The 13919-nt window shown below is 36.6% G+C and overlaps 3 protein-coding genes across 3 annotated transcripts; 1 reads left to right on the plus strand and 2 right to left on the minus strand.

Moving 5' to 3' along the window:
* Positions 1-253: 253 nt before the first annotated feature.
* On the minus strand, positions 254-5471 carry Stt3B (catalytic subunit 3B of the oligosaccharyltransferase complex). The gene is made up of 12 exons (XM_069039786.1): positions 5217-5471; positions 4940-5158; positions 4644-4887; positions 3826-4024; positions 2733-2904; positions 2497-2675; positions 2239-2444; positions 1907-2184; positions 1591-1852; positions 740-978; positions 606-690; positions 254-552 (listed from the first exon to the last, which is right to left on the minus strand). The coding sequence occupies exons 1-12, from the start codon at positions 5384-5386 to the stop codon at positions 472-474; spliced, it is 2334 nt and encodes a 777-aa protein (XP_068895887.1). The 5' UTR covers positions 5387-5471; the 3' UTR covers positions 254-471.
* Positions 5472-5569: 98 nt separating this feature from the next.
* On the minus strand, positions 5570-7055 carry PIG-K (Phosphatidylinositol glycan anchor biosynthesis class K). The gene is made up of 6 exons (XM_069039794.1): positions 6809-7055; positions 6482-6760; positions 6225-6433; positions 6057-6174; positions 5896-6006; positions 5570-5849 (listed from the first exon to the last, which is right to left on the minus strand). The coding sequence occupies exons 1-6, from the start codon at positions 6863-6865 to the stop codon at positions 5610-5612; spliced, it is 1014 nt and encodes a 337-aa protein (XP_068895895.1). The 5' UTR covers positions 6866-7055; the 3' UTR covers positions 5570-5609.
* Positions 7056-7325: 270 nt separating this feature from the next.
* Positions 7326-12223, plus strand: LOC138124674 (CCHC-type zinc finger nucleic acid binding protein-like). The gene is made up of 3 exons (XM_069039797.1): positions 7326-7511; positions 11321-11765; positions 11993-12223. Exon 2 carries the CDS (start codon positions 11327-11329, stop codon positions 11762-11764), a length of 438 nt encoding a protein of 145 aa, XP_068895898.1. The 5' UTR covers positions 7326-7511; positions 11321-11326; the 3' UTR covers position 11765; positions 11993-12223.
* Positions 12224-13919: the final 1696 nt, after the last annotated feature.

Here is a 13919-nt window from a genome sequence, read left to right on the forward strand (position 1 = left end):
AAATTGTATTTTAAAGATGGCCTTTTTGTATACAGTCTAGTATAAATATTAATTTCATGATATCAACAAACCGATTTGTAACTTCATCGTTAAACATTTACTAAGTGTACGTGTAACTGAAGATTAGATAGTTTCTTAAGTTGTTTACATGTAACATTTCAAGTTGTACATATTCTTAGGATAAAAATGTTAATAAAAAAATACAACAATCTAAGAAGTGATGTTTAATGTCGTCCGGAGTCACACAAAACGGTTACAGTGCAAAAAGATTTATTACCTTTATTTTTACACAATTATCAATTATCACATAGTGAACAGATGACCTCTCAATATGCTGCAGAAGAAACAGTTTTCCTGAACGAATCAACTAAAATATTCCATACACGGTAACAAAATTTTACGCTCAACCCAAACGTGATAAACAATAACTAACAACAATTAAACTGATTTCGATAAACTTCTGCACACTACTTACACTTGTTTCGTCGACAGTCTCTTGCCTTTTACGATTACTGGTTTGTTTTTTATTGTACCCTTTTTGCGTTTGGTGCTCTGCAAAAAACCCGGTCATTACCTATGTAAACCTTTCGTCTCTAGTCCTTTACCTTCTTCGAGACGAAGTTCTGCGACTTTACCACCCTGTTTGCCACGGGAATTCTCGGTCGATTGAACTCATCCACCTTTTTCACCCTTCAAAACAATTTTTACAAAATCGTGGAAAAAACCCACCAATATTCACCTGTATATCCGCACCAGCCAGTGCTCGGTGGTGTACGCCTCTTCCAGGTAGGTAAGTTGGAAATCTTTATTGCCGATAACTGCGTTGCGTGTACGGTCGAATCCTGCTGGCGTACGGTAGTCCAATTTCAACTCTCCGAAACGGTAATAGCTCAGTTTGTACATGAGGGAGTTCAGAAGGGTGGGGGCGCCCTCGGCGTCCACCCTGAATTCGCCATGTTCGGTAAAATAGTCACTCTCCTAAAAGAAATTTCACAGAATTACGTCAAGTACTGATCGTATTTCCTTCAACAAATTTAATCCAATCAGATTGCTGCCAAATTTGAACTTCAGCTCAGCCATTGACTGCGAATATTCATGCACTTGTGCATAAAGAGCTTGTTATTGGCTGCAATTCAAATGTGGCAGCAGATACAATTAAAAAACCTGAGAAAAATTCATTAAATAATGCCTATTCGTATTACATAATAAGTTTTCTGTACGGTTTAATTTTTTTAAGGAAATAGTTGTCAAAATATCTCTCGTGCATATCAAACATCATAATTTCCTCAGGCACACTAGAAAAAAAATATTGACAACTTGACACTCGGGATGTTACTATTGAATATTTTTCATGAAAAATTGTATAAACAAACGTAAAGAACGTAATTTTATACTAAATAGCATCGAATGATGGCTTTTTTTGAGATATCTGTATATGACTTTAGCCTTGTTAATCGAACACCAGAGAGCGCCGTAGTCGCTTTGACAGATGTAAATGTCAGTTATCACACATTACCTACTAACAACTCACATTCGAGACTAAAATCTACGTAGGGGGCTACAAGTAAATCGTTTTGGCTAAAGACCTACCCTTATATCCTTTGGATGCTCCCCTTCGGCGATCCTCACCATCCACAAGAACTTGTTGATGTCGTCCCCTGAATACCCGATCACACCTCCAAAAATGACGAGCACATAATCCACATCTAGAGCGGTCATAATATCGTAAGCAGCAGTTTCATTGGAGGACATAGCCTTGCCGACCAGAGCAATGTGGCTGTTGTTCCAAGTATTATTGTCCACTAGAGTAGTACGATTCGCCATTCCCGCTATCTGATACCCATAATCCCACCTGAAACCCGTCGTTTTATACCCTCAAAAAACCTCCAGGTCTCTGACAAATTACCAACTCATGACCCTAGCCTCGTCGGCCGTATTCTGCGACAACCAAAAGTAAGCCTCTCTGAAATCGTCCAAAATCTGTCTCGTTCCGTCGCCTCCGTACGAAGCCAGGACGATGCTGGGACTCGAGTAGGCGTTGCTGGTGACCCAGGTGCAGTGCACCGCGAACAACATCAGTAACAACATAATTACAACAGTGACGATGCTACGTATATTTGGACCGATCCCGTCGGTTTCCTTGCTTTGCTCGTGTTTCATTTTTGGTACACGTCCGGCGACCGCCTGCAAGATCTCTATTTAGTCGAGTCGATAAAATAAAAGACGTCAAAGATTCACCTTGTCGTACAACCTTCGGTTGTTCGGTGGCGACTGGTCCTCTTCGTCACTGTCTTCGTTACGTGGGGTGTCGTCTTCTCTCAGGAACAACTCCAAGAGACCGGAGAACGCTACGCCGCTCAGAATGCACACCACAGGTGTCAAGGTCAGCATCAGACGGACCATCACTCCGGCGAAGTACACGGCGCTCAAAGCGTACAGTATCACTGAAGCAACAATATGTTTAAAAAAAAGTCGACAGTGGTTGTTACGAATTACCGAAAACTCTCTCGTCGTTCACATTTTTGATGCAGTACCACAAGCCTGCAGGGAACGTTGCGACCAATATATGCAAGTCAAAGAAGAAGGAGAACCATGTTGTGGGCTGGTGCTCGGAAACTGAGGCGATTATGGGAATATGGATTTTTGCGTAGCCTGTGTCCCACAGAGAGTAGAACCTACGATGTCACAATGAAGTGTGTACTGATTTTTTAAGAGAAATTATTTTTTAGTACCGTCCACTCCAGGGTGCGATGTATCCTGCATAAGTTAGACCAACAACAGTCAGGAAAACAACCCCGGCCGAGATCAGACCTCCGAATATAACTAAAGACTTGAATTCTGATTTGGACAGCATCGTTTGCAAATATTTCAGAGTTGCTACGGCGAAGAGTAGAGCAAATACACCTGCGAGAGACAATTTTCACATTATGACAAGTGAAGGGTGAAATTATCTTGAGATATTCTTAAAATAACAAGCGTAGTGATTTTCAACGAATTACTTTTATAAGTTGGTCTGTTTTGTCCAATAACCTTTATAATCTACCAATATTTTAAAATATTATGGAAATAGATAAATTACGTAAATACATAAACTTGGGAACCGTACTTTCGACTTTTTTTTTAAACGATATATCAAGTATTTGTTTATGGCTATTATATCGTTGACAAAATTGGAAAAAAGAACAAAGTAAAACATGCGCTAAAAAATAAGCAAAGCTGACACTGAGTGAGATTGTGAAGGTTAACGTCCTTCCTAACTTTTTCTACAAAAAAGACAGGGTCGAGGCAGCAAAGAGATAAATGTAATAATGTTAATGTTTTCTTCCTATAAAACATTACTTGTTTTGTTAATTGAAAAATGGGATATAATTAAAAAATGAAATTTGTAGAAAATTGGGAGAGTGAAAGAATCACATCAATATACTTAGTGAAGGCAGATAATTCTTAATGAAAACATTGAAAATTGTTACTCTCCGGAAAATCCGGTGTTCTTAGATTTCAAGATTTATAAAATGATTTTTTTGAGAGCCCTGGGGAACATTTTATATTTTCTATTTTTATTTATTTATTTCTATCATAATGGCATCAATATTCGGCAACTCGGCAACAGTATCGCCGCCAAAACAACCCCAAACTGTTAGTATGGGAATGTAAAATAAAATTATTATCGAACCCCAAGGAAATACTATGTGAAGTATTTGACCTTTCAAATTTTTTGAATATTTCATATTACTCCTATAAAATATCATAATATACCGAAACTTCAGTCATTTACTGTTTAGTATTACATAAAAAATAAAATGTTATAATAACGTCTGACTGTACCTGAGGCGGCCATGTGTTCGCTAGTGCGGATTGGTTGGAAACCCACAAACGGAATTTGCATAGAACAAATTAATCCCAGGATGTAGAATGTCGTATAACTTGTAAAAAGTCGGTTTGAAAAACGGCCCATCAGCAACAAGACAAAGACGTGGAGGGGAATCAAGTTGATGATGAAGACGTAGCCACCCCATGCAGATACCTGAATAAATTTTTAAACATTTTTATCATATTCGATTCGTTCGATTAAAGAAGAACATGGGCGGAGCCACAGATTACTGTGCAAATCAGTACATTTGATGTCACGTGATATACTCTTCTGACTTTAAACATATCGAAAAAATATTAACAAGTTAGTACGTCGTTTTTGAATATTCTCAGAGCAAAGAGCGGTGTCCAACTGTTATGTAAAGTTTAAACTGTTATGTAATTGCACTTGAGAATATAAAAGTGTTATCTGTTTCATAAAAAGTAATCAAAATAAGCACTTTCAAAAGTGTAAACCTTCACCTACCTTATTACGTAATTCCTTTAAATATTTATAAGTAAAATGGAATTAACAAAGTTCTGCCAGATACCTTAAGAAAATAAATAAACTCTACAGTATAAACATCACTTCTGTAAATATGTTGACTATTAAATACATGCTCAAGTAAATTCAAAGTACAAATAAATTCAACCGTTTTTCATAAATAGTTTAGAAATTTTTCCAGTTACGATCGCTGTGGCAAAGTATATGTAATGATGAAAAAAAATTTTTTTGCTCTAGTGAAATTTTTAGCATGTAGAAATACAAAAAAAAAATGTTGGGAGTTTTTTACCATGTAGAAGTAGGACAACGCTGCAGCAACAGCCCAAAACACTGATCCAGTCTTGACAGATTTAATCCAGAGGAAATACGTAAATTGGAGCGCAAAAATGGCAATTCCTTCGTTGTCATAACTTCCAGCAACAGAACGACTGATGTAACCAGGCACAATGGCAATGAAACATGCTGCAAAAAGGCCAGCACCGGCTGACCACAGTTCTTTGGTCAGAAAGTACGTCGATATGGCCGTCAGACCACTGCAACATTAAAAATTTAAAGACTGCACTATCTAGTCGACAATTGAAATACCTGAATATTGGTGCCAAAAACACACAAACGTCACGTATATGTACATTTATATTTAGTAAATGCAATAAATAGTGTATGCTTCCGGAAGTTATCATGAGCCCAGGGTACACCGTACCCCCCACTATGCGTCCCAAAGGATACCATGCCCTCTCATCAAACCAATTCAAAAAATTATAGAACCCATGTTTTACCATATATGCGGTCGCTCTGTAATTAAACCTGAAAATTGGGAGGTCTCGTCATTCAGAAAACACGCGTGTTACGTCGACTTCCTCACCATGGATCGAATTCGTGAATTATACTTTCAAATCTTATAACCGCGAACAGGCGGGACGAGAAGCCGGCTATCCATGCCAGAAGGAGTACGACGAAAATTATTAGACTGTTTATTCCTGCTTTACTATTTATTTTGGTGATTTGTGACTTTTTCGTACCGGCTTGAACCATTTTTGACAACCAAAAACATGACACGCATACACAGTCTCACAGGTTACTTTGCAATCAGACGGCCATTTCCTATTGGTCGACTTGTTGACAACTTGGCATTTGTCACGAAAATTCTAGGGGATTTTAATTTGACACCAACCGGGAAACCATTTAATTAAGGCGGCAAATTCATAAATTCAAAAATACACACCGTGAATTATTTATTACGAAAACACAACAAACACTAAACTAGAGTATTAAAATTGACTAAAGGTGGAACGTATCGGTACTTCTTTGGTAGAACTGTGGCTTTGTATTTGGTTTTGTTCCCTGCTAGGGGCAGTAATGTCACGTTGGAGATGACTTCGACTGGGCGAACTGACCCAAAGAAGTCTGTTATACGAACGTCATGTGGATTTCTTCTGAACAAGTCCTTTCTTACTCCCACCGTAGAAATGCAAACTCGCTTCGGACACACGTTCAACTGCAAAAAACATGATTATGCCATCTAAAAAAATTGAAAAACTTACAAATTCTCCGAGCGTCTTTCTTGTATGTGAATCGACGTTTTCTAGGAATTCAAGGGCATAGTAAGTGTAGCGGTCAATAATATAAACACCAATTGCGGGATCCACGTGATGCTAAAATATTAATGTCATTATGAATAATAAATTGGGGAATAAATACACACTGAAAGTGAATCTTCTCCAACTAGACTGCTCCCAACAGCTAGAATGTTGGGTGAATAGAATTTTTCATACATAGAGGCTGCTTGACAGGTATCAATCATGAAGAAAATTTCATGATATCTAAAAATTAAATGATGATTTACAATAAAGATGGTAATGAATTTAATTGCCTTTGTTTCTGCCACATCTGCTCGAGAGCATCTGCCATTTCCTGACTTGTAATTTCCTCAGAATCTTGAAATTTCAAAAAGCCATCACCTCCATGCCCTGTCAGATATATCAAGACATTGCTGCCCTCGTCTGTGAGTAACTGCTTAGATCTTGGAGTACCAGGTGGCAACCTCCCAGTCAAAAGACGGACAAAATTTTCAACAGTGACCTATCACATACAATTAATTTCTTGTAAAGCGTATTAGACATGATTTACTTCATATCCTCGATAGTCCACCTCGACGTCGTCCCCGTACACGTTTATGTGCTGATTAGCGTTATTAAAAACCGTCGCGGGGCGCGGATTTCGTGGATTACACGCCATGTCATCCGCAATCATCAATATTATTTGACTGTCGGGTATTCCGAGACGCTTTACGCTTCTGTAGATCGACAATACGTTGGCTACATGACGATAATTGAACCAAAAGCGGCTCGTATCTACGAGAACGGCCCAGTTATTTGTGTGACCATTTTTGGGAAATTCAAAATCCAGCTGCAATTCCTAGTTTGAGTAACAATAACGTTTGTAGCGGTGCAATACCTGTGCTCGGCTTAAAGTGATCAAAACGGCGAGAAAAGATAGAGAAAAAAGCGTCATTTCGCTTGTTCGAAAAATTAGCTAGGGGAAAATGTTAGGTTAAGGTGAAAGTGAAATATCGATTAGGCGTGGCTTTCTAATACGAATTGATAAGAAATTTAATATTTTTCGATGATTTCCTGTCAGTGTATAAGTCGATACTTTCCGTAAAAAATTGTCTGAAATTGGCCCATGACTGATTAGTTGGGGTAATTTCAAATCTGGCGCGTTTTTTGATTGTTACACAACAGTCGCAACCGGAAGCTTCCGGTTTTAGAGAAAATAAATTCCCAATGCTTGGTGGGAAACAATTGAATAACGCTGAAAATCAGGACGTCAAGTTAAAATTTGTAGGTTAAAAAACATCGAAAATGATTCTTTTGAAAATGATTGATTGAAAAATGGTCCTTTTTCAGGTTCGTTTCAATTTGGCGCCGAATCAGCGCCGGAAAGGAAACTGTTTTGATGCGCAGGAAAAATGCTCAAACCCCTCTTTTGGCATTTAATGCGCGCAGTACCGGTTTTCATCCTCTTACATATTTTACAAGTGTTTTGCTTTTATACAACATATTTGACTCGAATGTGGCAAAGCTTGAGTGAAATCAATCTATTAATCCTCCGTACAAACATCTTTAACTATCTGACGACTTGAACATTTGCCAAAAAGGTGAGAACAGTTCCTTTCTTTGTTAACGAGAATGTTTATTGTCCCCGAACGAAACTCGCCATACACGTGGACGGAACATTATTTCGCGTTTGGGCCCCATCCCGGGTCCGCTTTCGCACGGTTTGCCCCGTTTCAGCTTGGCCGCGAAGCATTTTCAGTCGGTGGCAGTGAGGTTAAGGCGTGATTAGCGAGTTCGTATCGCACAGTTACATAAAAAATTTACAGTTACTTGGCAATAATAAGGTTAGAAAGATCGGTTTGTCGCCGTTTGATCGCTATTTTCGCTGTTTGTTAGATGTTTGCTCAAAAATTCCGGACGTCATTAGTGGGTCAATAATTATTTTTCGGTGGCGTCCGCACAAATACTGGGCCACCATCGACTATTTTAAAACCAGAAATAAATTATTAATAACCAGAAGTAAACAAAATGATAACGTAAAATGAAACGGAACGGTTTTGCCGCTTTTCGTACGCGGGTCAGGCTTGCAGGGTCAACTGGCCAAACGGTAATTAGGGGCAACAACCAGGTCTTGTTTTACAATCTAAAATCTAATTGATTGCGGTTATAGACGTTCGCTCCGCATGAATTCTAAACCACTTCGATCAGAGCCAGTTCGGGACAAATTCTGTTCAAGTTCTTCGACCCAAAGACATTCAGACATTGTTCGGTTCAGTTCCGATTTCAAAGAAACCTTAAATTTTGATTTTCTCTAAGTTGGTACCCTTGTATAGCGGTATGTGAAATCTGAAGGAGGGAGATTAGAATCACTATCAGAAATAAGTAATCCGTTGCAGAAAATTGATAAGACAATTTCAAGAATTTCATTTTTTTTTTAAAGGTGGAAGTGCAATTTACTTCCATTAAAACTGTTGAAGACTACGTAATATCTTCTGTCATTATAATAATTACTATACGAGTAGTCCGTCATTTGGTTTTTGCTTGAACGAGAGTCGGGTTTTTGAACTTTTGGTTTTGCCACACCGTTAACATTTACTTCATTCAGTTAAAAATGTCGAACGAGCGTTAATAATTGCATATTCATTAATGTGTCGTTTATTTAGACAAGGCCGCACTTTTACTTGGAGATTATCTAAATGAAAGTAGACCCATTCATTAGTTTAAGATTGTCTGGAACAGTTGGTTGAACCCAACAAGTTTAGTCGTTTAATGGCGACTTTCAGCGGTCGCAGATTTGGTCTTTTTTGCTCTAAAAGGAAATCGGAATCAATTCTGATTACGAATAAAACTGTGGTTGCATTTTTACTTGCGAAATCACGTGGAACTTCACGATTGTTTTTAGAGCAGTGCGCCGACAGGATCTCCAAAGCTATTTTTAACAGAAGTGTCCTTTAAATGTACAGCCAAATTATTTTTTCCGTGAAGGCATTTTTCCAAAAGCGCCCCACAACAAACATTTCTAATTATTTCATTTGTGATTAAGCTGCATTTTCTTCGTGTAATTGTTTGGTTTACGCTCAACGGGGTTCATTTGCAGTAATTATTTCCATCGAAGGAGAACGTTCCGTTTTTGTGCGATTATTAATTAAAAAAAGAGATTTTATTATTGTGATGGACCGAAGCAAAACGTTAACAACGTGGGAACAGTGTAAAGTATCATGACCAGATATCTGTTGATCATTCGTCGCGGATAATAATAACTGCAAGAAGCAGAAATTCTGTTCTTTCCAGATCTTTTTATGCCGAAATCGCGTCCAATAAAAATCTTTAAATATCGTCGATGGTCATCACGAGTGCAAATAGATCAATAAAAGTTGTAAAATTGACATGTTAGTGTTTAATATGCTCTTGTTGGTGGGATTTTGCTTGCAACTGGTTGGATTCCAGTGTTTTATGAATATTTATCGTCATTAGTTAATAGAATTACGGCGCATTATTCGCTTTTGTGTAAGATTAAAATCTAGAAAGTTGAAAACTATTTAGCATTTTTTAACCAACCTTGACGGAGAACAAGTGCAAACGTGTAAGCATCGAATCGAGTTGTAATAGGAATTTGCAGGATTTCTTGTTTACTGCGTGATAAAATTTTTGGAATTTGTGTTGTGGAAAAATTCAGATTTGTCCACAATTCGTCGAGCACAAAAATAGTTTTTTTTCTTTCTTCGTTGTTTTCTGGAGTATGAGGGAGAAAATCAGAAATGGGATTAAAAATTTGCAGAATTTCACATGCTCTGTAATACTCAATGGATTTTTTTGAGGAATTTAAAATTCTTCAATTTTGTGGTAAATTTTCAATTCTAGACGTAGTAATTAACGCACAGAATATTTTTTATGCAATAGAATGGAATTAAACCCTTTTTAGAAAGATGATTCGCAGAAAGAAAATTTTTGAAGGGAGGTAAATTTTTTGATTTTTGTGGCATTTTGACAATTGTATCACAAGTGTAGTGTAATAATTTTTTTAAAGAATAAATACTAATACATAATAATGAAATTAAGAATTTGGATTTTGTAGTAGAAGACTGAACAATTTAGCAGCCCATGAACTTTTTTCTCGTTTATGTTTGAGGAAACAGTTTTAAAGAAATGCAGCTAAAATTTAAATTTGATTGTTAATTGAAATGGAAAATCTTGATTGTTTTGGCGATAAATTTCAAAAACACTGGAAATGGGCATATTATGCTGTTGTTTAAAGTCACAGAATAGTTGATTTTTGTGAATTAAAAAATCGTAGATTTTCAAAAACATTGCCAAGAAAGTCACAATTGGACAATTATTATCGTAATTAATGTTTTCATATTGAATAGAATTGGAAGAGAAATTTTATTAAGCCGTGAATATTAGAAATATTTAATAAATATAAAATCTTGGATATCTTTGTTAATTGGAAGAAAAAGAAAAATTGAACGAATCAACTAATTTATGTGACAGAAAAATTAAAGAAATATGAGCAAATCACACCTGCTGTTTTTTTTAATGGTTAATATGGAGGGTTGCTTGAATTCTAAAAATAAGAGCAATTCCTATTTCACTCGTGCAGATTTTAACTGTGACAGTTATTATTTTCTACAATTCTAAAGAAGAGAATGATATCATTTATGCCACTACCATTTTATTCAAATTTGAATTTTTAATCAATCACAAATAAAATTGGCTTCTAAAAATCGCCAATCATTCTGTTTAAAAAATTAGCTTGATCGATAAAAAGTCAGAAATAATTTTGCATTCTGTCAGATTATTTTGTACCACACGCAGTAAATTTTGCATAATGAGTAATGAAACACGCTCTGGAAGTTGTTCTAAAGGAAATACGTATAACTATTTTCGTTGACAAAAATAAGCTCAAACGCAAAACAGTTTTTTTTTTTGTTTCGTTCAGGAAATAAGTTTTTATTTTTTAATTATTTAACAAAATCACATTGAAGTTTGTATGAAGGGTCCAAACAAATCAATATTGAAGGCATAAACAGATATATTGCTGCCTATTGTCAATAATGTACTTTTTTTTATTTTAGCGCGAACAAAAATACCAAAATGACAAAGCACTCCACAAGAGCATTATAAAATTGATTCATTCAAAATCGTGTTGTATTTTATGACGATTACGTCAAAATCGTAATTTGCGGTTGAAAACGTATCAAAGATGATAAATAAATAGCGGGAATAAATATTTTTGTTTGTGGCGATGGCGGTCCAGTCGTAACTTTTTCAATATATCCGCACCCTCGCCTCCCAAAATAAAAGTTTCCTGAAACAATGGAACGAACCGTCAAGAGGTGGCAGCAGCTGCACCACCATCGAGATGTTTCGATTCTTGTCGAGTTATCATCATGAGTGGTTCTGTTCGCAGGCGAGCATGAGTTCCGGGAGTATATGTTACAAATGCAACCAACCGGGGCATTTCGCGCGGGAGTGTTCCCAGCCGGGAGGGCGCGACGGAGGACGCGGTTTCAACAGGAACCGAGAGAAGTGCCACAAATGCAACAAGACCGGGCACTACGCCCGCGACTGCAAAGAGGATTCCGCGCGTTGTTACCGTTGTTATGGGGAAGGTCACTTCGCTAAAGACTGCCTTCAGAGTCCCGACATGCCGTCCTGCTACAACTGCAGAAAACCGGGCCACATCGCCCGGAGTTGCCCGGAAGCCGGTGGCATCTCGAACGAGACCTGCCACAATTGCCAGAGACCCGGCCACATCTCCAGGAACTGTCCGGAGAACACGAAAATCTGCTACTTATGCCACAAGCCCGGCCATCTGAAGCGGGATTGTCAGGAGAACGATTACAGGAAGTAGTGTATGTTAACGACGCTGTTTTTATTTGTTGTATTTTATATATACGTTATGAAATTGTCTGTTTTCTGGACCCTATTGTTAAACCGATGTTTCTTATTTATACTTCAAACTGTTTCCTATCTGTTTTTCCTGTAGCATAAGAAAATTATTATTATAATCATTGATTTTTTTAATGTAATTTCAACTTAAAACTAAAGGTTTTATGATACTTTTGGTTTTATCTACCAGTTCCTTGATGAGAGTCGCCCATCCCGACATACAGTAAGCAGCGGTCGGTGCAATTCAAGAGGTTCACGCTTTCGTTTCCACACCATTTCGATGTAACGCTCTTTTTTGTACATTTATTTATTTACCTTCATTTACCAAACTGAAGGATTGTGTTTACGTTTGGTATATACTTTCCAAATTGTAATAATTTTGATAACATCTTTACATTTTAAATAAAATACTTCAAAGGTGGCCCGAGTTCTGCTTTTCTGATTTCTCTCATACACCATTCGAGCAACACAACCCTTGATCAACCAACCACACTTTCATCATTTTCCACAAAAACAAATCCACACTGGTGCTATCGACTGTCAAATTCTCATTAACTAAAGTGGTAATTGTTTTAAATATTTTATGAACTATTGTAAACCACAATCTTTATAAATCGTTTGTTACATTATTGTTTCGCGGTAACTGCAACTACCACGAAAATAATTCGAAATTGAGTACTAATTTTGGCTAGATAAATTTATAGTATAATTTTAAATGAATGAGACGTTCTGACAAGTCTAAAAAAACTCAAAAAGCTGCTATTGGAAGAACGTCGTACGAATGCAAATAGAACGAATCTGCAATTGTTCTGGGGTGTTGAATGACCCATTAAAAAGTCACCAGATGTATTTTCATCTTATGTAGATAGCGCGACGTCCAGATCTATATCCTACAAATCACCTATGGAACGTGGTAGGATGACGTCTGCCGACAAGTGCAACATTGTCAGTCTAGAGGAAGAACAATGGTCTGAAACAGATAGAATTTGAGTAGACAATCGTACCATTTAGGTTTTATATTGTCCTATACAACTATAAATGTAATGAGACTATGGTGGTTGTACTAGATATTAAACAGTTTCGTTACATGTAAGAGAAAATTTTCGAGTGTTTTACTGATATTAACATAATAAAAAATTTAACTGCTTAATTATTGTTATTATTTTAATGCACATTTTTGCTTTGCATTGAACAAATGAAAATCATAAACGTCAAAAATTATACCCAATGAAAAGTGAAAAAAAAAAATTACAAAGAATAATTAAACAAAGAAAGTAAGATATTTAAATTCGTTAAGGGATAAACAAAATTTCCAACAAGTATGTTTTTAGAAACTGGTGCAGTTATATTCCAAGAATCATGAAAATTTCAAGACACTAAAGTTTCTCAGAACGAACTTACCTGAATTATGTAGCAGTGTAGCTACTTTGCGTCCATTCGCAGAATATTCGAGTACAAATTTCTGTGCTCCCAAGTGGATATGTGAGTGCACCGGTTTACTGTTTATCCTTAATTTCATTTGGAAAAATTTCTCTTACAAGTGACTGATTGGCAAGATGGTGCTCTGCTGCATTTAAATTTTTTATTTGACCGTCTATCAGTATAAACGGTGTTAGTAATTTGCTTATGAAGACATAGCAAGAAGTAAATAGATAAATATGTGTAAGAAGTAAAAGAAGCGTCTGAATAATACACTATACACAGTAAAGCGATGGATTGTTTTATTATCTTCTTGTCACCTAAAAAATATTTTTGTCCGTCGTTCGTGGTTGCGCCAAATTTGACAGATCCCTTTGGTTTAACCTTATCCTTTGCGTCGATGGAGAAAACGTGTAAAACAGATAATTTCATGTTCGGGTCCGTCGTAGGGAGCAGAATAATGTAATGTATTGTGACCACACAGTTACAAACATTTTGTAAAATATAGATATTAAAGCGAGGGTTTATGGTGTGAATAAATGTTAAATAATAAATTACGTGGTAATAAAGTAATTAAAAAAGCCACAAATGCTTCGGGCTTCGTATTTTTATTATCCAGTAACGGTATAAACTGATTCTGAAATTGTTTCGCAGACAACTGATGAATAATAAACAAAAATAGGAGAAAGCAACGACAT

This window comes from Tenebrio molitor, chromosome 2 (genome assembly GCF_963966145.1).
Source record: "Tenebrio molitor chromosome 2, icTenMoli1.1, whole genome shotgun sequence".
In the NCBI taxonomy this organism is placed as follows: domain Eukaryota; kingdom Metazoa; phylum Arthropoda; class Insecta; order Coleoptera; family Tenebrionidae; genus Tenebrio; species Tenebrio molitor.